Source organism: Corvus brachyrhynchos, unplaced genomic scaffold (genome assembly GCF_000691975.1).
Source record: "Corvus brachyrhynchos isolate BGI_N302 unplaced genomic scaffold, ASM69197v1 scaffold705, whole genome shotgun sequence".
NCBI classification, from domain to species: domain Eukaryota; kingdom Metazoa; phylum Chordata; class Aves; order Passeriformes; family Corvidae; genus Corvus; species Corvus brachyrhynchos.
In genome coordinates this window covers 1,468,727-1,496,400 of record NW_008238346.1, presented here as the reverse complement: position 1 = coordinate 1,496,400, position 27,674 = coordinate 1,468,727, and the positions used below count along the sequence as shown (strand labels likewise).

Sequence of the window (27,674 nt, the reverse complement as noted above, 5' to 3'; positions counted from 1 at the left end):
CTTCAAGTTGGTCAGTTTTCCTGCAGGACAAGCTGGCAGAGATGCACCCAAGTCACACAAAAAAATGCTTTTCACTTTTACTGTGTTAACCCCAGGAGCAGAAACACCATAGGAGCTATCAGGGAAGAGGCACAGACAGTCTGCAGGCAAACCTGGCTTTGCTGGGTATATGATGTTGCCACTGCAAAGTAATGCAGCAAGCACACCATCCATTTCCAGGGAGATGTTTCAAATGTTGTGATTCCTATTTCCCTTCTATTCCTAAATTAAATTCAAAAACTGTCTCGTGTGGCCACTCCAGCTGCTTTGGGACCCCAGGCACTTTTTCCCCTACACACATTCAGACCCACAGCCCTTCCATTCCCCACCCCTGCTGCACGTGAGAGTTGGGGTTTGCTCTCTCCATAGATCTCACAGCAATAGCTCCTGCAGAGCCAAGCATGTTTTTCAACAGAGTTTTTCTGAACTCAGCTGCTGGATGTACTTTTCCAAGTTATTTGAATAAATCAGTAGGAAATGGATAGCTGCAGCAGTGGTCTGTGCTAGCACCTAATCCCCTTGTGAGCAGGGATTCTGCCGCGGTATCAGATGTTCAGAGGGAAGGAAAGGAGACACACTGAATATTACCTACAGTGGCAGTTCTTCACTCCCCCCATCTGCAGACAGCTGGCTCAAAACAGCACAAGATGGATGCTGTGTGACCACCTGCTCCTTAGGTGGTTTTTTTGCAAACAACTTGAAAACTCTGCTGGCCTTTCCTCTGCCTTTCGGGTTGCCTGCCCTGTTTGGCAGGATTTTTACTACCAGGTTTGATTGCACAGCCCTAAACCAACAGTCAAGAGAAACATTTCCATGCTACAGATTATAGCGTGGCAGAGTTGGGTGAGGCTGACATGGGGACGGTGCTCCTGCAAGCCTCCAGTTTATTTATTCAGTATTCTCCCTCTTGCTTCTACCTGGTGTCACGGTGGCCTCTGGAACATAAAAGGCTCGTTTCAGCACTGCAGGAGGAGCGATGCACAAGAAACCTCTCTGGCTGTCTGCATGTTACTGGCATTGTGCCCCTCAGGCACTTCAATGCCTATGGGAGAAGGGAGAGTGAAATGTGCATTTTCTCTCTGCAGCACCCACAGATACACACACACACACGTATCTCTGTGCCAAGCACAAGGCGAGTGTGTTTTTATGCAGTATTGTTTTCTTTATTCAGTTCCCTGTCTGGGAATTCTCCCTCCTCGCTGCATCCTGCAACATGGCCAGAACTAAACACCAGGGGGCCATGCCTCAGTGCTGGGGAGCAGCTCCATTCCCCTTCCCAGGCTTCCCAGCATGCCAGCTCGCACGATAGATCCCACTAAAATTAGCCAATAACAGTGGAAACATAGTAAAAAATAAACCAAACCGTCTATGGACCATTCCTAAAATACTACAGGGACCTTCCATACCGCTCACTATCAGTTCCTCGCTCATTGCCTCTCATAAAACCCTGTACTAGACTACAGTGGGCTTTTCCATACCTATAGGACCACATAGCCAAAACACAGTGAAAACACAGCCAAATCCTTCCAGCCCTGGCCAGACCTAGGGTAGGTGATACTACCCAACCTGCGGCACCGCTCCTGCTTGGAGCCTTGCTCCTGTGGGCACTCCCTTATCTGCTCCTGTGCAAAGGCTCCCCTCAGCAGCAATGCCCAGCTAGAAATAACCAAGCCAGAAGCACTGCCACACTCCTAGAACAAGGGCAAGCAGGTCAGTATTCCAGCCAGTCACAAAGGGAATGGCTCTCTAAGCCTGCACTGCAACAGCTTGCCCCAAGAGGTGGTAGATTCCTGGTTCCTAAAAGGGTTCATGGCCAGGTTGGATGGGGCACTGAGCAGCCTGATCTAGTTGAAGATGTCCCTGCTCATTGCAGAGGAATTGGATTGGACTAGGTGACCTTTAAAAATGCCTTCCAACCCAAACCATTGTATGATTCTGTGAAAAGTAGGTCATCCTGGGCATGCAGAGTGGCACCCAGGCTAGTACTCAGCAGAAAGGTTGGGCACCTTATAACCTTCCCTAAATGAAACCAATCAAGTTTCTGCAGCTCAACAAGTTACCCTTCATAAGCAGAGTCAGCGTACTGTTTAAGACAAAATTGAGACTGTGTCCCTTTAAAGCATTTAATTTCCCAGCTGGGAGACGCTGGCATTCAGTTACTCAGCCGAGGAGTAACTCATTCCTTCAAGCTCTACTCCCCAGTGTCCAAACATGTGCACCTGCCCTTTCCCTCCCCATTCTTCACCACCTACATTGCTACCTCTGGGCCAGGGACTGCCATCAGCAGCATTCATTCAATCCCTCTTGCGAAGGCAGGAGAGCCCCAGGTGAGCTGTAATTCTCTGGTCCATCACCCATCCCCAGCAAACTCCTCTGGCACAGCCAGAGCAAAGCTTCCAGTGAAGCAAACAGCTCTGAAAAGACAGGGCACAATAGAGAACAGCCATGTAGTGATTGCAATTCCCACCTGCCAAGGTGTGGGTCTCACAGCAGGTTCAGGTCCTCATGGGAAAGGGGAAGCAGATCATACACCCTCTTCAAAAAACAGGCCAAAGCAAGCTGCTACAGCAGGAGACAGCTTTCTGTACGTCCCTGGATCACACAGGTTTGCCATCTGTGTCTAGCACAGCTTGCCATGTCTACATCAATGCAGGGTGTCAGCACTGGAGTTAAAAAGATCAAAGAGTCAGGGTGGCAGCAGCAGTTCTTGAAGGCTGAGCTGTGTAAAATGTCCAGGGAATAATTGCCTGAAATTGCTGGGTTCCCAGAAAGCAGAGCACGTCAGCGTGGTTTCACAGGGAGGGAAGGCCGCCGGGGAACACAGCGAGACTTCCTGTGTTTTCCCTTATTCCTTACTTCACCATCTAGTGGCAAAAGCAAATAACACTGAGGAGCCATCCAGGAACGGCAGCGGCTCTGGAAGGAGATCGCACTTTGCACCAGCTCCTCCTGCTTAGATCAGCTGCCTCAGCTGGGGACATAGAGGAGGACGCAGGCAGCATCCAGAGCCCTGCAAGTCCCCCAGTCCTAAATCCTGGCCCTGTATAAACACTCCTCTGCACAGGCTGACTCCCGTCCCAGAGAGATCACTCTGCCCACCCCATGCCACTGTGTCCCTGCTGTCCCCAGCCCAGCTGTAGCCCCCAGGCTCCTGTAACTTCTCCCCCAGGCAGCAGTTCCTCCTGCCCCCGCCTATCCTCAGAATGGCCCCAGGTCCCAAGGGGACAGTAAGTGGGGAAAACCCAGGTCTCCTGGCAATCAAACCCAGCACAGGCTGAGCCAAGCCCCCAGAAAGAGATGTCATGGTGAGCAGAGCCCTTCCAAGTTGAGACTTTTCCTTCCCCACCTCAGCTGAACTGTTAACCAGGGCTGCAGTGAGTAGAGGAAAAAAGGGTGTTGGAAAGGGACACATATCTCCAAGGAAAAACCTTCACTGTGGCCTCAGTCGGGTGTTACGAGTGCCTGAGGTGCTGGGGAGAGTTTGCCTTCATCAGCTTTCCAGAGCTGCTTTCTCCCTTTGCTCCCCCTTTGCCATGAGGCCATGGCAAAGGGGAGAGTTCCACTAAGGCCAGGCCTCCTTCCCACATCCCGGCCACAATCCACCCCCTTGGACATGGCAGGGAAGCTTTCACACGGATCTGCTCCATGTGAGGGAAGGAGAAGGCACCTGTCTCTGCAAGGGGACTACCCAGAATGGGGAGGTCACAGTGGGTTCAGCCCCCACAGCCGAGCCAAGTGCTGCCCCATGTTTGAACTCCGGCTGGTCCATGGTCCAACACCTTCCTAGCCTGTGTGGTGATAGCCAGGCGAGCCAAAACCAGAGCAAAACTATCTTCATGTGGTGGGTGCAGGATGAAAGGTTCTTCTCTCCAGGGCCAGAGTTTCCACCTTCACAGTGGTTTGCAGATTCTGCATCCATCATCGTTACTGCGCTCATTCCCACACTGCCTACAAGACAATTATCCCTACCCAGATTGCACAGGGACATTGCAGATTGCAAGGCAGAGTCACAGGAATATTGCATAGGGATATTACAGATAGCAAGGTACAACTTGTTTTTTCCCTGAGAGGCTCAAATTAAGTTTAAACACCAGCTTTTGATGTATTTGCTTATTCAGCACTGCCAGTTGCTTTTCAGCAATACAAACTGGCTCTCTCCCCAGGAAACATTTATCCTATCTGGGAATCAAGGATGGTAATGCATAATGAGGACAAAGCACTTAGAGAAGGCAGGCTGAGTGAAGCACTATATCTCCACTTGCACTTTTTCAACTCAGATTTTCCTTTTCCCTGGAAGCATCCTAGGTACCAAGGGAAATTCCTGCCATACAAAATTCAAGAGCAAAATAATCCATGTCATTCCCTGAAGCGTAACAGAAAACCGAGCACGTCAGCAAGCATTAATCTCTGCTGCTACAAACTCTTACTTTTTTTTTCCCTGAGAAGTCATTTTCAACCCTGAGCAGAACAACAGCAGAAAATTCTTCTGCCACTACTTTGTCTTTGCACTCTGATGAAGGATACAGCAGGTCAGTGCTCCCATCAGCATAGGACACCATCCCCATTTTCACAAAGCTTGATATCTTTAACACCCTCTGCCGCTCCAAGAACAACTGATGGGAGCCATGGCTGAGGGAAGGGAAAGGAGGAATCTCTGCTATCTCATGTACATTCTGCTGTTCAGCTTGTCAGAGCCAGTGAAACGCAAGGGCAGGAGAGCGAGAGGGAAAGCAATCTCTGAGAAAACACTGGAGCTCCCCTACAAACAGGGAGCACTGAACCCATCCTGAACTCTTTCTTTCCACTTGTTGAGGCCAAGCCATTTGCTGGGCAAAGACCACAAAGTGGAAATTGCCATACAGTATCCAAGCACTTCCAGAGGTGTAGTCCCAGTGCACTCAGACACGCACAGAAAAATAGAACAACTGAAATCTCGGCACCCTTTCATTCTAGCTAGGCTATAAATATTCCCCAAATCTTCAGAAAGGCAGCTCACTGCTACTGCAACTGGCTTTAACTGACAGCACCTCAAAACAGTTTTGCTGAGAAGCCCTTCTGATCCACCAGCCACCCAGCCACCAGGCTCACGTGCTTCCTTAGGGGGGTTTCCAGTGTCCCTAAGCACTGGGACACTTTGCCAGGCCAGCAAAGTCCTCTGGAGCTGAAGTCACTGAAGATCACCATTGATTCCTCACTACAATCCAATTTCAGTTTTCCTTAAGCAGAGCAAAAGACAAGAATGGTAAAAAGCAATTGTGGCAATTTAAACAAATCTCTTTTAAAAATGTAAATTTTTAAATGTTTCTGGGGAATTACATGTCTGTATGAAATGAGAATGTCATTTTCTTATTAATACTTCACTAACAATTTAACTGTGGGAGCATGTGGGTTTTCCTAAAGCAGAAGTGATGAATATTATGAAGCATTACACGTATTTCAGAACTCTTTATCGGACTGTTAAGCATTTTGTGTCACTTCAAAAATTAAACCATTCATCCTTATTCCTAAATGGTTTGGAGCACAGATTGGCCACAGAATTGTCATTTAATCAAACTTCATTCCTTTCCGAGTCTTGACATGTACCCCAAGCCAAATCTTTTATCTGGCAAGTACTCAGACATCAATCCCTTTACAGGGACTCTGAGACATGATGTAAAAACCTGGCTGTGTCCAAGGAGCCAACAGAGAAGCCGTACAGCAAGGCACAGCTGTGCCATGTGCAGCTGATCCATCTTTTTTATTTTTCTCTCCCAGCCATCTGTTCCCAAATCCTGTTTTTCTCTTGGTGTTTCCATTCTGCAGTAGAACTGGAGGAAAGGGGCTCATAACCAATACAAAGCAAGTTCAGGAGACTTGGCTGCACCAACAGGTACATGGGGCAGAAGTCACCGGTCCTACACCATCTTTTTGCTCTCCCTGCCTTCCTCCACTAACTTCAGCTCAGCACAGTTTGTGAGGCACAGGGGTGAGATACCTGGCTGCTGGCAAAAGAGGGAAATCTGAATTAAGAGAGCTGACAGTAAGAGCACAAGTGGAGAGGCTGTGATCAGATGGGAGTTGAAGAGCTCACAGGGGAAAAAGAGGCAATGCTAGAAAAGCCCCCCTCTCATGGGGGATTCTGCTACTTCCAGATACGGTTCTGTTTTAAACTGACTTCAGCCCTCCCCAACTTTCAGAACACTTCTTCAGAAAAAGCAGCAGCCTGGCCTCAGGACCATCCATCTGGTGGAGCCACAGACCCAAGAATCTTGGCTGTGCTCTCCTGACTGCCAGGCTGTGCCTGGAGCTGCAGCCTGGGCTACCAACAGCATCAATCAGGAGATGCTGGCCCCAGAGTACCACCCACTCTCCACTTGGTGCAATTTGCTTTTAGGGAATTTCCTCCAGTGCCTTTCAGTCTTTCCAGGCAAACCTCTGACTCCCTGGTGCTGCTGGGACTCTCCCCTGGTCCCCCACATCAGAACCACATGGCACTGTCTGATGCGGCTTTTTGGGCAGCTGGAAATGCCTGGCAGGCCTAAAAAGAAGTGCTTGACTTAGAGATGATTAAAAAGCCTGAAATCAGAGCTGCCTTGCTGACCAGCAGCTCCATACCTAGTTGAATTTCTTGCCCACTGCTGCTCTGGCAAGGACAGATAATTCTAAGTTAGCTGTAACTTCCCCCTCAGTTAACATTACTTGGCATGGACTAAAAACGATGAGGGGCATCCAAAAACCTTGGGTCATATGGAGAGAAGAGTTTTACTGCACTGTCCTTACCACGGCTGTTTTCAAACACCATCTTAAGATTTTCAAGGAAAAAATGTATTTCCATTAAAACTGACCACATGAAGTTTGTAAATCCCTTCAGGCAGCACAGCTGTAATAATGCAGGACAGAATGCAAACCAGCTACTACTAGGTCAAGCAAAGCCAAGAACCAAACTACAGCAAATTAAGGATTCATGATGAGTCTTAACAAAGAAATACTTAAGTAATAGAAAGGAAAAAGAGGAAAGAGCTTTTAAAAGGAACACTTGTGCGCAATTTTGCAGATAGCATCTTACTTGGAGGCAGTGGGGTAGATTGATCTCTAAAGACTCTTAAAAGGTTTTGCAGTGGAAAAAAACAGTTGCAAGGCACACAGTCAGATCATTAACTGTGCAGCCCAGGCTGCCAGCTGCTCACTCAGAAACTCCAGATGGCTCCTCCTCTAAAACATCATCATTTGATCTTTGTAATCAAATTATCTCCCACTCTTACAATCCGAAGTGAGGCACAGAGTGAACGAAGAGATGATGTATTTTATTTGACTGAGATGGATTGCAAAAATGAAACAAATTAGCTTTCAAGGCACTGAGCCTCTTCCAGTATCAAAGCTAACCATCTCCAGCCCTTTAACACCTTTTTTTCTACCATGGCCATCACAAACAGCTCACAGCACCAGGTGTGCTCTATAGAGCTGCCCAGTGTTCAGATTTTATGCAGTATTTGTACACTAAACAACACAGTGGGTATCTAAAATGCTCAACCAGTGGAGAGCAGGACCTGTCACTGGAGAGCAGCACTGGGACACTGGGTATCCTGAAGCACTCAGGCCGGATTAATCACACAAACATGTCATGTGTTTGTCTCTCCAGGACACGCAAGACACCATCTGCATATTTCTGAGGCCTTTTGTACAGCCTTAAGGACATGGGGTGGCAGAAACAAGACATATTCTTCACTTTTCACTCAATTAGAGCCAAATCGTGTGGTGGTTTTTGAGGCCAGGCTCATGTGGGGGATGCTCACTTCAACCATGTGAACAAAAAGTGGTCACAACCAGCAAATTCCCCCCAGTCCAGGTGGCTGCTAAGCTCTGGCTGACACCAATTGCTGGCAGGATGCTCCCAAGGTCAGGGAAGATTCCTTTTCTTCTCTCTTTTTTAACTATGGGAATTTCTTATGTAGCTTTCTACAAAGACTTCAAGCAGGAAAATAAAACCCAACCAGGGCAGTCTCTAACTTCTCTTCCAAAAAAACCAGTAATACCAGAAATTTGACAGTATTTTCAGAAAAAGTTTGGCTTAGACAGTTTAAAAAGGTCATCTGAAATATTTAAAAGTCACATCTTCCAAAACAATGAACTCTTACTATCATGAAGAGAGCATTTTAAATCCTGGCATTATTTAAATCAGCACACTGTGGAAAATTTCATATTAATTCTGTTTTTTATACCTAGTTGCAAGAGATGATGGATGACAGTTACAGCTAATCAGAGGAAACAATTATTGCAGAGGGTGGCCTGTATCTGAAGTATAAATCCCGATCTGATCCTTGCCTAGTGGGATTATTCCCCACCAGACCTTAGTACTAAACTTTATCACCCACTCAACTTTAATTTTCATAACAGAACTGTACTTTTATTTCACAAAGCAGTAGTACACAAAGAACAAAAGAGGTTGCTAAAGGCCATGAACTAGGAAAAAGACTCAGAGCTGGGACTAGAAAACCACAGAGAAAGGCAGCAAGAATTATCAGAGAATGGAAGAGGTTTAGTTTGAAGAGAAGCTAAAAAACTAGAACTCCATGACTTGGAGGAAAAAATGCTGCCATTTATGAAAATAAACCCAAAACCTTCAAGAGTGGTAAAAAGCAGATGAACAGGAAAAAAACTGTTCATAAATTTCTAGTTCTACAAGAACTAGGAGTTACCAAATGAAATAAGGTGGCGTAGTTTGAAACAAACAAAAGGAAGTTCTTTTTCACCTGGCACGTAATTATATTGTAGAGTTATTAGACACAGGATGTCACAGAGGTCAGAAATACATAGAAATGTAAAATTTAAAAAAAAAAAAAAGAAAAAGGAAAAATAAAGTTTCTTCCGTGAATTCGTTTAATCTATCAAGGCTACTAAATGCAGTGATGCAGATGCTGTTTCCTTTTTGCAAGCCCTTCAAACTCTGGTTGGTGAGGTCTGGAGCAGTACTGCAGAGGAACTGCACATCCCTGTTCTGCACATCTGCCACAGCCCTGTGAGACAGGGGTGGATGGCAGGTGGTCCAACATCACAGCACGGGACAGCCACGCTTGCGAGAAGACTGGCTTGCTTTCAGAGTGCCAGATCACATATGGTTACAGGCACTGACTCAACTCAAGATGGAGATTTAGGTATTTTGATCAGGGCCTCTACTGATTTTAATCAACAGAGATCTGATGAAATGACAGAAGCACTCATTATTGCACAAGTGACTGCTGCACACTACGAGAGCCAGTTCCAGCTTTTTAAAGCAACCAGCAACTCTCCTCTTCCTCATGTCCAAATTCCTGATGTCTTTCTGTTCTGACTTCCAAGGATACTGGCTTTTTGTTTGTTAGTTTGTAGGGCATGATGTAAGCATGACTTTCTTGAAGCAGTCTGTGCAATGAGCTTCACAGAGCTGAAAGACATCAGTTTAATCAGTGCCACGGCAGCTTGGCAATACTGTCTTTTATTGAACCTGAAGATTAAATGCTGGTGTCTCCCTTTTAGGCATCACAATTCTATACCTACTTTAATTTTGTTGCTGCTGAAATGCAATTTGCACTAAAATCCAAGATTTCTTTTCCCCATCAGAGAGAAAGCTGTGGGATTTTTTTTTACTACATGCCCTACTAAACCATAACAAAATAAATATAAACGTTTTTACCAGCATTTGCTTTATAGAAGGTCTCCAGTCTACATGACTCTGAGTAAAGCAGTTACTTTCATCCAACTTTTGAAGTTTCCTGTAATTGCTCTACATAAAAATCTATATTTTGAGATCTTTCGAAGAGTGGTAAGTATATAATGAGAAAGCAGTTCTTATTAATTTGAGGTCCTGCAAAAGTAGACTTATATCCAGGTTAATGTCAGACTAGAAATACTAGAAAACTTTCAAAAGACTCAGTGGCAGCTTATTTACAAACATACTATTTATAATGAATGCATTGATACAGAATGACTCTTATAAAAAAGCAAGGCAATCTTTTATATAGACATAACAATCAACATTACAATAATTCAGATTAAAAGTACATTTTTGTAGACTGTTTACACTCTCACTTAGCTTTTAACCACAAAATTAGTGTGGTCTGATATTTTTCCACAGCAAAGGTCCTGTGCAGTCCTGGTTAAGATCTAAATCAGAATAATAATAAAAATATTTCTTTTATATTTGCTAATGTGAAAACAAAACCCATTCATAGATCCTATCACTTGTTTGCAATTGTCCTTACTGTGCCTTGAAGTTTGTGTTGCGCAAATTACTGCCAACTGCACATTTCTAACTAGAAGCTACTCTGGCATGTCTACCTGATACAACTGAGGTGTGACACTGACAGGAAAATTCTTAGTTGCATCCAGATACAAAAAGTCTCCTGATATGGATTTGTGCTGATTCAGAAGTTTAATTTATTTGGGGGTTAAAAAAAAGAGAGAAAAAAATAACCTCTCAAAGTTTTCTAATAGTTAAATAAAAGATATTTCTCAAACTCTGAGGATTGAAGATGACACTTGAACTCCAGGTGACACAATGAGTTTAAGCACTAACCAGAGAGACAATCTAAGTACTAAATGAGCAATCACAACCTTCAAGAAGTCTAAACATGCACGCTCCTAGAAATACTAAATCAAAGAGAGGCACTGAAGCAAATATTCTACAATCCAAATCTCTTTCTAGAAGGGGTGCATGAAGGTCAACATTTCCATTGGCATCTGCCAAACTGAAAAGTCTCAATTATACAGCTGTGTGACCCAACTTTACAAGCAGCATTTCCACTGCATTTATAGCAGACAATTTTGGGTGACAAATATGGGACAGCAAGAGACACAGCTTTAATGGGTTTATGCTAAAGAATTTTTGCAAAGAATTATCCAACAACTTCCTATGTAGTAAATTAAAACGCAGTATGTGACCAACACAAGTCACAACAGCAACTGTTCCTTCTTTTCATTGTTCAACCAATCTCTGAACTGCTTTATACCTTACCAGACTTCCATAATACTACCTTTTCTATAGTAATTTAGCTTGTTAAATCAAGGCATGATTCAGGACAGTGTCTTTATGGGGCATGACTATGCATATACATAGGCACAGACACATGCAAAATTGGTATTTTGGCTATGGACAAGCAATCAAGGTCATAATTTTGACCCAAAGTAAAGATTGTCACATTTTTCAATAATCATTCTAAATTATCTCCCTCAGTATAGCAAGGAGGCTAAGTATTTAATACAAGTATTTGGCAATCACTTATTTCTCAATCTTATTTTCAAAAAGGCTGTAAATAATTAATTTCTCCACCTTGTCTATGCTTTCATACATGTATAGATACATAAATACATTTTTTGTATTTATGTATACATACAGTTGCCAAAATAAAGTTCTTTCCATTCATACTTTAACTGATTAGGGCAAATAAAATTCTTACACATGCGTAAGCCAGTATGTGTGTTCAACTGAATGTCACCAGGCAATAACACCATTCAGAAACTACACCAGTTAACAATCCAACATCCTGGGAAATGCAAAAGTCTGTTATTTCAGGAGGTAAGACTGTTCTGAATAATCAAAATGGCTGGATTTATATGATCTATGTATAGATCTGGATATAAATCCATGTATGTACTTAGATGGATTTATATGCATGTATTCCCAATCTGTGCCAGATATTTAATACTTGAACTTTCAGACCATTTTAGAGAACTTTTCAAATTCTTCTGACTGGATTTCTCCTGTACCAAAACCTCTCTCACACTGCTCTTATTCAAATCTCCCTTGAGACACAGAAAAAATAAGCATTCACCTCAAAGTGTGTAAAATTAAACTCCTAAAACAGGGCTCAGGATTATCTGACATTGCAACAACCATACTAGTACAAAGATAGTTTGAAAAAAATATCCTGTTTTTAATATAGTAATGAATTAAAACATAGCTTTATTTATTCCTATAAGTGTACTGAAAAGAATAGCTTGTTTTTAAGTGAGTGTAACGAGCACTGTTTTGGTAGCCAACTTCTCCAATTCACAGGAATTTATGTGAGAGAGGGTCAGCTCCAATCATACAGTCATTAACCATGTACCTTAACAAGGTGAATAATCAACATATTTACAAACTAAACAAATTCAATCCCTTGATCTCTTATAAAAATGGGATTCAGGAGCAGACAGGGAATGAGACCAAGACGCTTGGAAACACAAGGGGTCGCCACTTTTGCTTTAAGGAACCATATTAATCAAACCAGTTTCCCCCCTAGTGACCTGAGGGCACAAACACGGACTCTGCAGTATATTCAGAACTTAGATTACAGTCTTGATAATAAGCATTTCGGCATCTTCATATTTTAACACCTTAGTGCTGAGAAAGATTAACTCAGGCAGAACTGTAAGGAACTAGCCTTTTATAAACTAAAGTCTAAACTGAAAAGCTACAGTAGATGTAAAAAAAAAAAGGGGGGAAGGGGAAGGAACGACAGAGAGAGTGTGTGAGAAAGAATAGAACATTACTTAGTAAAATCCAGTGACATCTACAATAGTTTTACAGCATGTTTAAGCCCTCTAAGGTTTTATATCTCCACCTGCCTTCCATTTAAAACTTACTCCTTGTTAATGAAAAGACATACAACAAAACAAAATGCAAATAGATCAAGGAAATACATCTAAATAAGCATGCCTGAAAGCCAGAAATAATATTCCCAAACTTCTGCATGTGAAACAGATTTCCCATGGCATCCACTGATTTGATTTTGTGCAAAAGGTACAGTCCTCTAAGTCATGCTACCCCAGCAGCAATTCCAATGAGTATACACTGAACAGTTTTTGGGTAACCATGGAATGTGACTGCCTCAAGTTCTTACCCTCCTGAAAAAAGACAACTGGCCCTGCAAGTGCAGCAATAGTGTAAATCTCCCTGAAGCATCTTCTGCCTTTGAAACAGCCAAGAAATTAATGATAAAACTGATGTCCACTACCTACAGTGTTTCTCTTGAGCTACCAGCATCTCTGCACAAATGAAAAAGGTGCCTCTTTTTTAATAGATCGGTTTAATACTGAAACAGATAGGATGAAGTTAAAAAAGAATAATCAAGATACTGAACTGAATATTTTGAAGCAAGTGCCCCAGCTGTGGGGGAAAAGTGCATTTAGTTCAGCAGCAAAACAGCACAGTGTGAAGATATTGTGCTTGGACACAGAAGTTCCGTAATGGAAGGAGGTACAAGGCAAGTCAAGATATAAAACCATAGTACATTGTTAACCAACCTTAAAACTTACATATATTGCAGTGTTTAAAAGTAAGACACATTCATTTATTGTACAAGGTCTATAAGGAATCCTTAAAATTGCCTGTTGTAGTTTATGACTCAACATTGTAATAAAAATGTACATATATATTATTTCCTTGTCACTTAACTGTACTGTTAGACCTCATGGACTTGTTACTTCACACAACGAAAACCACTCTTCACTGAGGATACTCCACATTTTGACCAATCTGAAAAGGTTTACTTGTGCTAGAAAAGACCAACCGCAAAAGGCTCAGTTCAGATATGTTATGCCTGCAACTGGTAACTCAGGGAAGCAATACCTAAAGGAATTCAAGCTTCTTTTTTCTTTTCTTTTTGTTTCGACTGCATCCTTTTCACCTGCCAGTTGTTCTGATGAGTATGTTTTTAGTATACAAACCGGTTGATAAAAATTCATCAGCAGAGGCATATAAACTCTAGATATGATTGATTAAAACAGAGCAAATCAGAAAAAAACAAAATCCAGTGATTTACTCTGACTGTAAACAATATAAAAACACCATTTGCTTCAAATCTCAAAATAAGTTAAAAGAAAATCCCAACCTCAGGGCACATGACCCTTTCAGGTCAAAAAAAAAAAAAAAAAAAAAGGGAGGGGGGAGGAAAACAGAAAAGTTCATTATATAAAGGTTATACATTTCTCTTAACTGAAAGTAAATCTAAACAAAACTGGTTTTGTCCCTTAAATTTAAACTTTGAGTTCATTGGCAATTGCTTTAAATGAACTGGCATTTTCAGATTATTCAGACAACTTCCATCAAGTTCAGCAAAGAAAACTCAGACAAGCATTTTTACAGAATAAAAAAAAATCTAAATGGCTATGATTCCTCTATTAGCAGAAACACATAATGCAGTCTTAAATTTGCCTTTTTATATTATTTATATATTTATATATATATATAATATAATATAAACCACATATATTATATTATATATACATATACAGACAATTACAACATTAATGCAGTTTGTATTTTGTACAGTGTATTGGACAATTCAATGAGCATCAGACCATGGCACGATATGGTCCCTGCATTTTTAGGAACTGAATGATGAAGGAGGGTCCTCCTGCAACAATCTGAGGTGGAAGGTGGCTGAGTGGGCAGTTCTCAATACTCATTATTGACAGTTTGCTGCAAAGAGCCAGCTCAAAGGGAAGGCTGTGCAGATTGGGGTTGTCATTCAAATACAGTTCTTCCAGATTCTCCAGTGTACCTAGTAAAAATAAAATAATAAGTAGTAGTAGTATCTTTTTCATTCATGCAGTTTATAACTTTTAGACAAAGGCTCTGAGTCCACTTGAAGATTCTTTCCTATACAGAACCTTGAGTCAGTGACCAGACTCCTATTTCCAAGAACAGCCAAGTTCTGTTCACCAATACCAAAGAAAGAACGAATTTTCTTTAGTTTTAAAAACATCCATTACTACATCTCCTTTAGGTAATAAATGAACAGCAAATAAAGAGAATAAGAGAACTGAGAGGGATTTCACAGTAGCCATTCAGGGCTATGCAAGTGCAGGCAATATTGAACAGCTATCTAGTCAAAAGGACCTAGAAAATACTTATACCACACAGTATCTATTATCTCTTTAAAAATATCTATATTATACCTTTAATGTAATTAGAATCCATTCATTAAAGACCTGAAGCTGTATCTGTCATGTGCCACAGGAAAAAAGCAGAAGAGTGTGGCTTCTCTGCATAGCAATGAATTTATTAAATGGAACTAACCAGTGTGAAAATTTTTTCCTGAATTCAAATTTTACAACTTCCTCTCCTACAGATACTGCAATACAGGTTGACCAGAAGATGGAAAACAGAGTAAATCCTTCTTAAGACTTCTATTCCTCTTTTCAAAAACATGGAAGTCCTCCCCAAAATATTCCCCATTTTCCAGTCTTACATACCATAAACATCTATAACCTAAGAGACTATTTAATCTTTCACAAGAGAAAGCAGTAGGCAGGACTCATGGCATGGAAAACCAATCAAAAGGAGAAACTATAGAAGAAATAATGAGAAACAGTTGATACCATGATACATGAAACAGTCACACCTGACCATAATTCACTGCTCTCTCATGTGTGAAGACAACCAGCTTTAATAACCAAACTGTACTCCTACAATAGTATTTTAAATTTTAATTTTTACTGATTTTAATTCCAGAGTTTGTTTCCACAGCATCCAAACACTCTTCACTAGCTTATGAACTAAATTTAAAAACTCCAGGTTTAGATTATTTTAGGCTTTTCTCACATGGAGGCACAAGATGAGCAGCTGTAATGGCTCCTCACCAAAGATGCTGCGAGAGACAGACCACGTCTTCCTCAACTGCACATCACTGTTTCTGACCACATTTTGCTTGGTGTAGCTTGTCCCATCATTTTTTCCTCCATAATAAGCTCAAACTATAAGATTTTAACTTAAGTGGTCAGAATCATGCTCTGGGACTAATATAATGGAGACCAATTATGAAAGAAACATTGGCTCCCAGTTCCAGATGCTCTGAAACCCACCTAGTCTGAACATCTCAGATAAAAAAAAAAAAAAAAATCCTATTCCTTCCCTTCTGTAAATCTCCTCCACTTTCTTTTCTAACCTCATCAAGGTGAAAAACAATACGGGGGCCTATAAACAAAACTGTGTGCAGAAGGACTACCAGGAGAAACATTTGCTTCAGCAGCCTACACCTTACACAAGGGTTTTGTCTACACCATGGCATTAGAGTAGGATCAGTGCACTTCCTTTCCCTCTCCAAGAACAAATTTATAAAGTTGAGTCATGGATAACACAAAAATTGTGGGACAATTTGGAGGTAAGGAATGTCACCATTACAAGTTGGTGTCTGTTCAGCAGCTTTCTGCAGCAGAACTGAAAGAAGATAGTGCATCCTTTCCACTACAGTTCAGTAAGATAAAGATCGTACGCTCTAGCACTGTTCCTGTGGCACACGCTTCACATCAGGCTGTACGTATTTAGAAGTTTCAAATGAATTTTGTGGCTTTTACTGATGAGCAGAATAGATGCCTATGATATGTGCTTTGCCCAGACACACTGCATCAAACCAGACAACGGGATCTTACCAATTTCCTCAGGAAGGTGTGTGAGAAGGTTCTCTCCGAGCCCAAGGTGCGTCAGATTGGTAAGGTGACCGATTCCTCTGGGAAGGGTGGTCAGCTGATTGTTAGTCAGAACCAATTTCTAAGGGAAAAACACATTTTTACAAATTAACTTAATGATTTTTGCTTGTAATGACAGCAAGTAACAAGATATGTAGCTGACAAATGAAGGGGTTCTAATCTCCTGAATTTGAAGAAGAAAAATTTCAACGATTCAACATTTCAAACCTCTACTAAGCATCACTAAATGTGAAAGTAAAAAAGTGCATAATAAAACACATGCCTAAACAAATGAGCACAACTGAAATCATTCCTGGGGTGGTATTGCACTCATGGTACAACAGTTATTCAAACTTCAAAATTTTGTTTGTTCAGTATTGAATAATAAAGCTGGGGAACAACTAGTAGGGACTAATTATGGGTGAAGGGGCACAAGATTCTGAACTTTTGGCTCTGTGTCCACGCTCAAATAGTTTCCACTCATCCAACAAGCTGCAATTAAATCAGCATGGTGTAAATAAAGGACGTAAAGATGTTTATCTCGACCAATTATTGTTTCACCTGCAGATCCTTGAGGTAAGCTATTTCATTTGGCAAGGATTCCAGTTTGTTTTCCTCTAGATCTAACTCTCGGAGTTTCCGTAGATTTCCAATTCCATGGGGAAGTTTCTTTAGGAGATTGTTTGACAAGATAAGAACCTCAAAAAAGAAATAACAACCAAACACAGAATTTCAGTAACATAATAAGTAAATAACAGATTAAGATACAATTTTTTTATACATTTTCAAGAAATGAAGTCCAATATTAGCCTACATTTACATTAAGGAAGTAATTGGAAATTGAAAAAAAAAAAACCAAGTGAGTGATTTAACATAATTTGTTTCAAGTCTTTAATGACATAAATATATACATTTAGAATATACTTCTTTCAAATATTATTATATGTAGTAATAAAGGCAAAGCAAAAACAACAGAAACCTCCTTTCTTCAAATGACCAAAGAAAAACAATTTCTTCCTGAATTTGCCTATCATTTTGTTATGCTTCCTCATAGCCATCTCATAATCATGTTTTACATTATTTGCTGTGCTTGCCAAGTTCTCCTTAAAAAGCTTAGTACTTCCTCTTCTCCCTATGTCCCTTTGGTTAAGAGCAAACAAACACACAGATGGGAGCACCTAAGCAGAACATTGGTTTTCCAAAATGGGCTGCCATCACGCACACCCATGCCTACTACAGTGCTGTCCTCTTGTTTTTCTCCTCCTTTCTGAGTTGAATTATAAATACCCCAGGTTCAAGAAGTCTATCTTTATTTGCAGGGTCAGTTAACAGAGTTACTCATTATTCCACAGGCAAGTTAACAGGGGTTACACTAATACACCATTTTTCCTCCAGAGAAGCCCTGCAGTTCTTGGAAGTAACCAAGCCTCATAACAGCATTGTGAGTAGTAAGGTAATGAATTACTGATTAAACAATGCTATTATCTAGTTATTTAAGAAGGCACATTGAAACACGAGGATGTGAAAGAGCAGCCAGTGTGGACCCTCGTGCCAGCCACACACAACCAGCCAAGGCTGCAAGTGCCTGTCTTCTACCAACAATCCCAGCTCTCACTGGCTTCACGTAATGTGAAAACACCCCAGGCAGGAACAAAATAAAAATATGGTGAGAATCAAAGTGAAAATTGAAGTGACAAAAAGCCAAAGCCTGAGGATTAGCACAAGCAGCATTTCAGTGACCTTCCTTTATGCACTACGACATGCACAGAGCAGTGAGAACAGTAATGTTTTAATCGCGTATCAAGAAACAAAGGCAGGAACAGACAATATTACCTACGTGCAATGCAGCTGACTTAGCACTGCTGTGGGAACCTTCACTTTTGTGTAAACATCGCCCCAACAGCCCTTTGTATTTGATTTTTTAATTACAGAGAAACGCAGTGGTAACAGGTCTGCAGACCAAGCAGCTCTCGAGCTTCAGCAGCCGACAGACCACCAGCAAACCCAGTTGTTAGAGGTTACTAATTTCCCAATCACATCAACCACACTTAAAAGGGAACTGGGCTATTAAATAGCTATTACTCTGTCATATAATTTTTGCCCCACACTGAAGGAATAATTAAATATTCACAGAAGTCACATTAGAAATTTGCAATTTCAAATATACCCTTTGTTACACTTCTTTAACAGATTTTTCCCAGCAGCTCACAGAGCCTACAAAGTTCCCTCAACTGCCCAAACAAGTACCTCTTTCTGTCCCTCCAAGGCATTAATTTGTTTCTGCTGATGGTACTCTGAGAAACAGGATGAGGGGACAGAGCAGGTTTAGTTCGTGCTTTTAACCTACAAACTCTTCCCCCTCAAAGGCTCAGAATTCGCACCTGGCTCCCTACAAGATTCACAGAGCTGCACTCAAGCCACCCCTGGCTCTAGAACGTTTCATTATGTTTTTCTCATCCCTGCTGCTTCCATGCTGGTCTCCAGGAACTGAACCGAGTTCAGCAACATTGCACTTACAACACTAATTCTCTGTTGAGAAAAATCTTCTTTCTACACCGCTACAAATATATCTGTACATAGTCGTTTGTGCACACTCATCGAGGGCCTAAAGAACAACATTCAAAAGCCGTTGACAACAACCACAAACAGATGCAACATCACATTAAACAGCAAAGATACACGTACTTATTTAGCTTTATTTGACCTGAAAGTAATATTAAACGTGAAGTAGAGAATGCCTATGTTGCAGGCATTCACGTAGCTGTTAATTTATACTCTTCTCACCTCAAGAGAAACAAGCCCAGATACATCCTCAGGGATTTTTGTTAGCTGGTTAGTCGCTAAGTTCAGTTCTACCATACTCGTCCAAGTCCCAAAGTCCAAGGGGAGAGACGTCAGCTGATTGTCCTATGATTTAACATATTGAACGTTTAGGGTCTGCCCTGGCAAGAAGTTGGCAAGGCATCTGACAGATTGAACAAACTAACAGAAAAACTTCATAATAACATAGTCGACAGTGAAATCAGAAGAATAAAATGTTGGCCAATTTTTTTCAAATTCCACCAAACATTACTGGTACCAACCTAGAGTTACAGAATTTGTTACTAATACAAACTTAAGTGGAAAAATTAGAAATACATAATTCTCAAGATCTCACACAGTGGTTAAAACACTTTTTGTCCTATTTTTGCTGAATACAGTGGATGGTGGGTTAAAAAAAAGAACAGAAAGTTCACCATAACTTACAAAGGTGCTATCAGCAAACATCGAAATCCTAAAAATATATGGAGTTAAAAAAAAAGTCCAAACAAACCAATCAGGAGAATAAACACCACCACTAAAAAAAACCCACCAGAACCCACACACCAAAACCCCTGAGGGGGAAAAAAAAAAAAAAAAACAAACCCACACCAAAAAAAAAAAAAAAAACAACAACAAACCCACAACCAAAAAAAAAAAAAAGAACCAAAAAACCCACATATGCTTTAATGGCTCAGAGTAAAAGCATCTGAAATTACTCTGAACATGCTACTGCTCAAAATGTTTCTAAAATATTTGATCTAGACCAGACACTTCAAAATCTTTTAAAAAATGGTCATACAAAGTTCTGGTAAACAGGCAAAGCTACAAATGGGTACGTGATAAAAACCGGACTTAATGCAAATTGAGGATTCATTTGTGTCAAACTATTCTAGAACAGTAGCTGAGCTTAGCTACTGCTCAAGCATTTCTTGAAATAGATCTATTAATAGAAAAATATCATCTCTTTTCCCTACTCCTCTTAAACCACATTAGCACACTAAAAAGTTCTTTTGCTGTGCTCTTCAACTATTGCCAAAAGTCTCCAGACTTAGGTTTTGAAAGACTATATTAAAAAAAATTATGTTACATAACTTTGTTTATAATGTAAACTGTAACAGTGTCTGAGGGAGAAATAAGCTAATCTACAGGCTTGTGTCCCATGTGAATATTCAAGAACTTTGCAAGCAGCTTTCTTGTTTTCATTGTTCAAACTCAAGCAAATGTGACAAAATCTTAACTAGTAACATCTTGATAGCACAATTTTAGACTAATACAGAATTGTTTCTATATATGACAGCAGCAGCATCCACTTCAGCATGATAAATTCATTCCTTACATTATTAAGTCTGCCAGAATTCATGGAGCAGCAAACAGTGCTCCTCATTGATTTTACACAGTAGCATGTTTCTGTGCCTCACCTTCATGTTCAGCTTACTTAATACTTTCGCCCTAGAGAAAATTCCGAAGGGGATTTTATTGATGCGGTTGTGCTCCATATTGAGAGAGTAGATTGTGGAGAACTGGGACGGGCCACCCACAGGATAGGACTGGAAGCAGTTCCTGGCCAATGTTAAACTAGTCAGTTTGACAAGGCTGGATAAAAGACCCTGTAGAAAGAAGAAAACCACACCAGAACTTAGGACAGATTTATTTCAATGCATCTCTTTACCCTTATGGGTCTAATTAGAAATGTTTTTCCCCCCTCAAGTCCATCCCCTGAGGAAGTGTTGCAACACACAAACCAGTGTTATATTTGATAAAACTTCCACCAGCAACAACCTCTGCTCACAGTCATCAGCCACTACCTTATTTCCCCCTTCCTCCCTGCATGCTGACAGATAGAAAAAAGCAAACATACCACATTTAAAAGCACAGGTTTGGGAGGTTTGGTAACTCTTTTCTCCTCTGAAAGCAATTTTTCTAATGACACACTGCTCCAGGAGCACAGGGGCAGCGTGTCCATCCCCAGTAGCTGTTTTGGCTCCAGCATCTCACCCACATCCAAATGGGGCCCAAAGAAATATCAACCCCACATACTGGCTCCCAAAAGAGGCATTTAATAACTCCAGTACAAATCTTTGGTAACTTCATAAAAATCCATATTGTGATCACAACTGGTAGAAGTTTCTTGTTAGTGTCTTGTAATTATACTGTAATAGTTTCAGATAATCAGACAGAGAAAAAGAATAGGAAGGGTTTGAAAATTCCATTGTTTTTTCCTTTTTCTAAAATATTCCTAAGTTATTACTGCTCTATTTTTTTCCCCCCTTAAGAAATGAAACAAGAAGCCTGTAGTTAAACTGGATAGCAACTGCTGTCCATTGAATCCAGAGTTTCATTTCTCTTGACAATCTAATTAGATTCTGAAATCCTAGCAGCCCATATCTCAGTTTATCTGTTAGTTACGTGCCAAGCACGTTGCTGGAAGTGTGGAGATGAATAATGAGATCTAAATTACTGCTGAAGTGTCACCTTTGCTTATTATTACACCAACCTGAATCCAGCCCTATTTGCTTAAGTATTACAGAAATTGGAGATTTATGCATGGCATTACATACCATAAATAATGCAACATCTGCAATCAGGAATGAGCAATAACAACATAATGATTCCAACCATATTCCTAATGTCAGTATTTCTGGATTGCGATTTGAGCTCTATAATCACTGTAAAAGCTTTAAGAATATGGCTTTGCTGTTTCACCAGGAAAGCTTTGGCTACTTTTATAAATAGTTTATTAACATTATTGTAGATAAAACAGGATCAAACAAGGACTTATCTTCATGCCCTGGCTAAAACTTTAGACACTGGGGGCATCTCAGCAAATATCAATGAAGCGTTTTTCCCCCTACAGATAAAATAATGGACCTTCAAATCAGTATTAATCTAACCTAATAATTAATTAGTATAATCTTTGATTAGGAAATATGGCTTCTACCTATACTTTAATTAACAGATATTAGTCCTAGGGTTAGGCAATCCCTGAGCTCTAACACACTTTATTGCTTCAGATGGATCCTGGCATTTCAAAAAGCTGGTTTTGAAGTCTGCTTGTATACCAAAAAAACATCTAAAATATGTTAGGTAATTCACTCTAATAGCCTGGAGTAATTAAATGCATTTGAAGGGAAGAAAGAGAGCTTTGGCAGTACAAAGAGAACAATGCTCTTACATCTGTGAGAGCTGTGGCAGTACTGCCTTCTTCCAGCCCATCCTTTTAAGATAAAATATTTATTAGGCATTGTGTCAGCAGCTTCAGCTATGTTTTGAAATTCTGAAATTTCTTCTACAAATACAGTTCTTTGTCTTATAGCACAGCATGCTTTATTTTAAACAGATTACAGTATAAACTATACATTTCTGCAAGCTTGAGTGTTAACATATTGTTGGCAAATACACCTGAAGAAGGCAGCACAGTCACAAAGAAGTTTGTACTACGGTGAACATCTTTTAAAGCAACTAATCACCCCTCACATTAGCTTTTTGCAATTACACCATAGTTGCTTTTGTAACACGTCTGGGTGGGGTGGGCTAGCTTAGCTCTCATCCTAAAAGCAGCCTGGTGGCTTTCACTCAGTAGCATTTTCTTAAATTATAGTCTTACCCAAACATTTATTAAATTCTCTGTTTCAGTCTATCACTGCTGAGTTCAGAAATTTATCTGAAGAAAATTAGTTACTTACTGCCCTTTGTTACTGTAAATACTTTGCTGAATTCCAAGTGCATTTTTCTCCCCTCTATTTATAGTTTGCAATATACATCTTTAGATAACCTTTTAACTCGCTTTACACTAGTAATTTAGACAACTTGGGGTCATGGGGATGACAGCTTAGGAAACCAGTTTGAGCATCCTTAAAACAGAAGAGGCTATAAAATTTATGTTGTGTCATGAAGTCTTCATCTTAAAACATTCTAAAGAAATGGAATAAATATCCAAAATAAGAAACAATCACATCAGATTTTTTTTCTGACATCTCAGCAATTATTTCCAGGCACTAATGCTTCATGAAGCAGAAACATTGAGAAACACTTATCTAGCTTTAAGGGTGGGAATCTGGACTCATTATTTAAGGTTTTCTAAAGATACAGGACAGCATATACAACCACATGTATTGCTCCCAGTTTTGAGTCAAGTTGTATGACATTTAGTCCTTCAACACTGATTAAATATGCCTAATATTTACACAATCGACATAATTCACATTACATTTAGGTTAAAATAAAGGGTATTCCTCAGAGTTAAGATGGAAGATGAAAAAATTTCCTGTGTTGCACTCCCTTTACAAAACATCGATGTCCTCCAGCAGCATTTCCCTCCCCAGTCCACTCCCTCTATTCCTCACCTCTGGTAAAGTAGAAATGTTGTTGTTCTCCAAGTTCAGCTCATCAAGTTCACTGCATTTTGCTAAAGACTTGGGAATTGCTGACAGCCTATTGTACCTCAGGCCAAGACGACTTAGACTGGACAGATTTCCTACAGGCAGAAAACAGGTGTTAATATACTGTGAGAATCACACATACACACAGAACAAGGTGTGACTTCTGATTCTTCTGTTGTCTCACACTCTACACTTCAAAATTTCAAATGGTGAAATGGAGCTGTCATCCCAAAATGGGAGATACACAGATTCCAGTGCTTTCCAATGCTGAAGTCAACCATGCAGAAGTAGATTGTGCATATTAAATATTATTCTGATGTTCTGCATAATATGATAAGCAAGCAAAAGGCTCATGTCCTATTGTGAAAGTCCTTCTATCCTGATCTTTATGTCAACAAAACATACTATCATTTTCCAGAAGTCCCCAAAATGACTTTTTAAAATTACGGACAGTATCATTCAATGCCATGACTCATATTACCAGAACCTGGGCATGCATCATACAACTCACGTCCTGGCAAAACAATTTCCTCTGCAGGGAAAAAAACCCCAAAGCTTTACCATCCTCCAACAGTAAGAATGTCTTTAACAGGTGATAGGAAAAACCCAAAATTACCACATTTTCTGAGTGACACTGAAGAAAAAGTCTGGAGGAAGTCTACAAAAATCTGGAAAATAGTGCATGTAAAATTATTTCCGAATATTGCTTGCCTGATGGTCCCACCTGATATGTCTTTCTGTCAGGGAATAAAAATTTTGAGAAACTTGCAACTTGAAAATTTCCAATCTGAAGTTCCCTTTAGCTCCAACCTTTACCATCTAACAAGTACTAAAGACCAAAATCAACAGCTCAAGGATGCTGTTGAACTATAGGGTGCTGGGGCATTCAGCCTCTCCTGCAGGTACCAAGGCCTTAAACTTCACTGAAAAGTCAACTGGCAAAGAAACTTGTCTTCTGGCTCATCCCTACAGTCAGAAGAGGTGTCTGTGCAGGTGTGGACTTCGCACCAGGGGAGCTTGTGAACAGGTTGACACAATCAGTTCCTTGCAAAACATTGCTGTTTTACATTCACTTTTACAACCACCCATGGCACAACACCTTTGTTCTGCAAAGTGAAGCACCAGACAGACAAATTAGAAAAGAAACACAGGATTTAACAAACGTCAAAATGAATAACCAGCAGTAATTTTAAAAGATGAAGAGGCCTTAATATGGACAGTCTAACTGCTTATTAAGTAAAGGCTGTATTAATGCGTATGCACTCATACAAAGGTTACTGGAGCACAGCAAAGGAAGAAGTAAATGTAGAGTCTTATCTGCTAGACAGAGAAAAACTTTCAACAAAGCAAGCGGCAAAATACCTCTTTCCTGAACCTGGTCAAAATATACTGTAAAAATGCCCCTATATTCCCAAACAGTTGGGAATGTAGATAATAAAAACTTGAAACTGGGAACAACAATGTTGTATGATTTGCTCTAGTTTCTAAAATGGAGAAGTCACCAGAGCAGTAAAAGTAAAATAAAACAAAACAAAAAAAGCAGAAAACAAAAAACCTTAGCTCCCCCATAAAACTGCAAATGAAAAAAAAAAACCAAAACCCACAAACCCCTTAATATAGGACAAAAATTATCTACATCTTACAAGTCGAGAAAAAAAGAGGATGAGTTTTCAGTGCGTATCTGATATTTATCTAAGAAGCTTGGCAACAGATTTTACTTAGTACCATCAAGAAGTAAACAAAAGTCAAAACAGGTAGCTACACACCATTGCTTAACTAGTAGCATCACTAGTAGTATCTTCTTGGGATTTTTAGTTTGTTTTTTAAAGTGCTTAATTCTAAGCAAGTATAAAATTAATTTTTGTAGAAGCAGCAAAGAAAGTCTTCACTCAATCAGGAAAAGGCGTTTAAAATCCAGGGCTATCAATATTGCACTCCAGTGCACAAATCTTCATCTTTTCCTGTTAAATCCTGCAGTGCATTTACACACTAAAGAGAATAATTAAGATCTATTCTGATCCTAGAGTCCACTAGCATAAAGACACACATATGTATGTAATTTAGCTATTTCATGCTGTATTTGTGAGATGAGGCATTGCTGGCTGAATAAAAAACTGGCCTTGCTTCACACAAAAAACATCCTACTGCAAGGCTCCAAGATCGTTAGGATGTGCCATCCTAGGGATGAACAAAGCACATCCTGACTGTTTCTCTAAATTGTTATTTAATATTTTACTAAAGAATGAACAACAAACTTTACACAAAACAAGGCATCAGCCTACTATTCTTTTCACTACCTAAACCTTGCGCTAGATGCTGATCTGGATTTTTCAGGCGAAAAGGACGAACAGGGAAGTAGACAGCATGATGCCAACTGTTGCTTAGCAATACAACATTGCTGTGCCAGTTCCCAGATTGTGAGCACAGCCTGTATGTATATGGCTCTCTTCCTACCAGCAATGTGGCATTTCAGAAAAATGAAACAAGGCAGCCACTAGAGAGTCAAAATGTACCGTAAGTTTCCAGAAGAGAATGACACACGTTGGTTATCCGCATGACATTATCAGAAAGGAGGCATAAATAGCAGCTCCCAGTAATTTTTCCTTATCATAAGTAGCATTTCTTAATAGAACTTTATCACTGTTTCTTTACAGTTATCTTTCTCCTCCATGGAAAAGGTATGCAAAGGCATAACAGAAGACACATCCCATGTGTACCACATTCCTTACGACTGTTTTGCACACCACAGCACTAAATACAGTTATTCCTGAGGACAAAACCAGTAAGATTTCTGCTAGAGCTGCATCTGCTAGAGCACCTCTCCCATTGCTCCTGGAAGGACTGTCCTGAGCCCAGCTGATGCAGGCAACATGAGCCACCTTCTCATTTCAAGCCAGAATTTATTTACAGCCGATTTACTGCCACTCAATCTTCAGCAATCTTTTCATCCTCAGAGTTCATACTCACACCGCATTGTGAATGCATCGAAGTGTGAAACCCTTATTAGCTTTTATCTTCACATGCTGGACAAGCCAGATCTCAGTCTCACCTTCACAAAACAGGATGACCCTTGCAGCTCTTCCTCTGCTCAGTGTGTTCAAGCTGACTTTTCTTTTTAACAGGAATGCACCAGTACAATGTTAACATTTGCTTCCACGGTGCAGGGGCCAACAAGCTAATGTGAAAACCAAGTGACAAACTGTTTTACAACAGAAACTGTTACAAGTTGCTAAAGACCACACCTTGTGCACTGAACCATCAAATAATCTCGTTTACAGTTCCCTGAGCTCAGGGTAACCTAGCTGATACTCGTATTTGGAGTTGCTTTACAGTGCCTGCACTCATCTCCATCATTTCCAGCTCAGCTATTGCTTTCCAGATGGAACAGCACTAGGTATCTGCTGATGGGCTGTCAGGTTAGGTGTAAGAAATAAGGCAAGGAAGGTAACAACTGATCATGATGAGCTCAATCAGACTGTCATCAGGACCATTTGCAGATGCACTTTTGTCACTGAAGCTGTACCTCAGCAGCTCCTCTGAAACAACCCCTCGCAGGTAATGACTCAGAAAATGCTGCACTAGATGTTCACGTACGTGACAGTTTGATAACCACAAGCGAAAAGCAGATACTAGCAGGAAAAGCAACAAGTAAAACCCCTTCCAACTTGTTCTCTTCGAGAGCCAATTATGAAAACCCTTGTAAACTCAACTGCCTTATTCATTGGTACTCCTAAAAATAACATCGTAGACCAAGCCCTAGACACACACCAGGCCTAAGCAAGTAACTGAAAAATTGCTTTAGTTCAACTTTTGTCAGAAACAGTCACTCTTGGGAATCAGGTTTCACAGACACCTTATCTCAGGTCCATTTTCTCACCAGCAGAGTATGAACACCCATCAGCAGGTTCCAGCTCTCAGGGTTGAAGCAACCTAAGCACAGAATTCATAATCCCTTCACTGGAGCGACTGCATGTCTCTCTCAGGATTAGCTGCTTCATTTACACAGAAGTGAATTAAAAACACTTGGAAGCATGCAAATCCAGAAATATT

At 40.4% G+C, this 27,674-nt stretch overlaps 1 protein-coding gene across 2 annotated transcripts in view; it reads right to left on the bottom strand.

Moving 5' to 3' along the window:
- Nucleotides 1–8,395: 8,395 nt before the first annotated feature.
- Nucleotides 8,396–27,674, bottom strand: part of SHOC2 (SHOC2, leucine rich repeat scaffold protein) — a 65,008-nt gene continuing 45,729 nt past the window's right edge. For both annotated transcript variants that reach the window (XM_017735183.1, XM_008634410.2), the window contains exons 4-9: nt 23,589–23,719; nt 20,664–20,852; nt 19,228–19,350; nt 17,005–17,142; nt 16,408–16,525; nt 8,396–14,537 (exon numbers count right to left, since the gene is read on the bottom strand). In XM_017735183.1, coding sequence (XP_017590672.1) covers nt 14,329–14,537; nt 16,408–16,525; nt 17,005–17,142; nt 19,228–19,350; nt 20,664–20,852; nt 23,589–23,719 — 908 coding nt within the window. In that variant the 3' untranslated portion in view covers nt 8,396–14,328. The remainder of the gene's footprint in view (nt 14,538–16,407; nt 16,526–17,004; nt 17,143–19,227; nt 19,351–20,663; nt 20,853–23,588; nt 23,720–27,674) is intronic.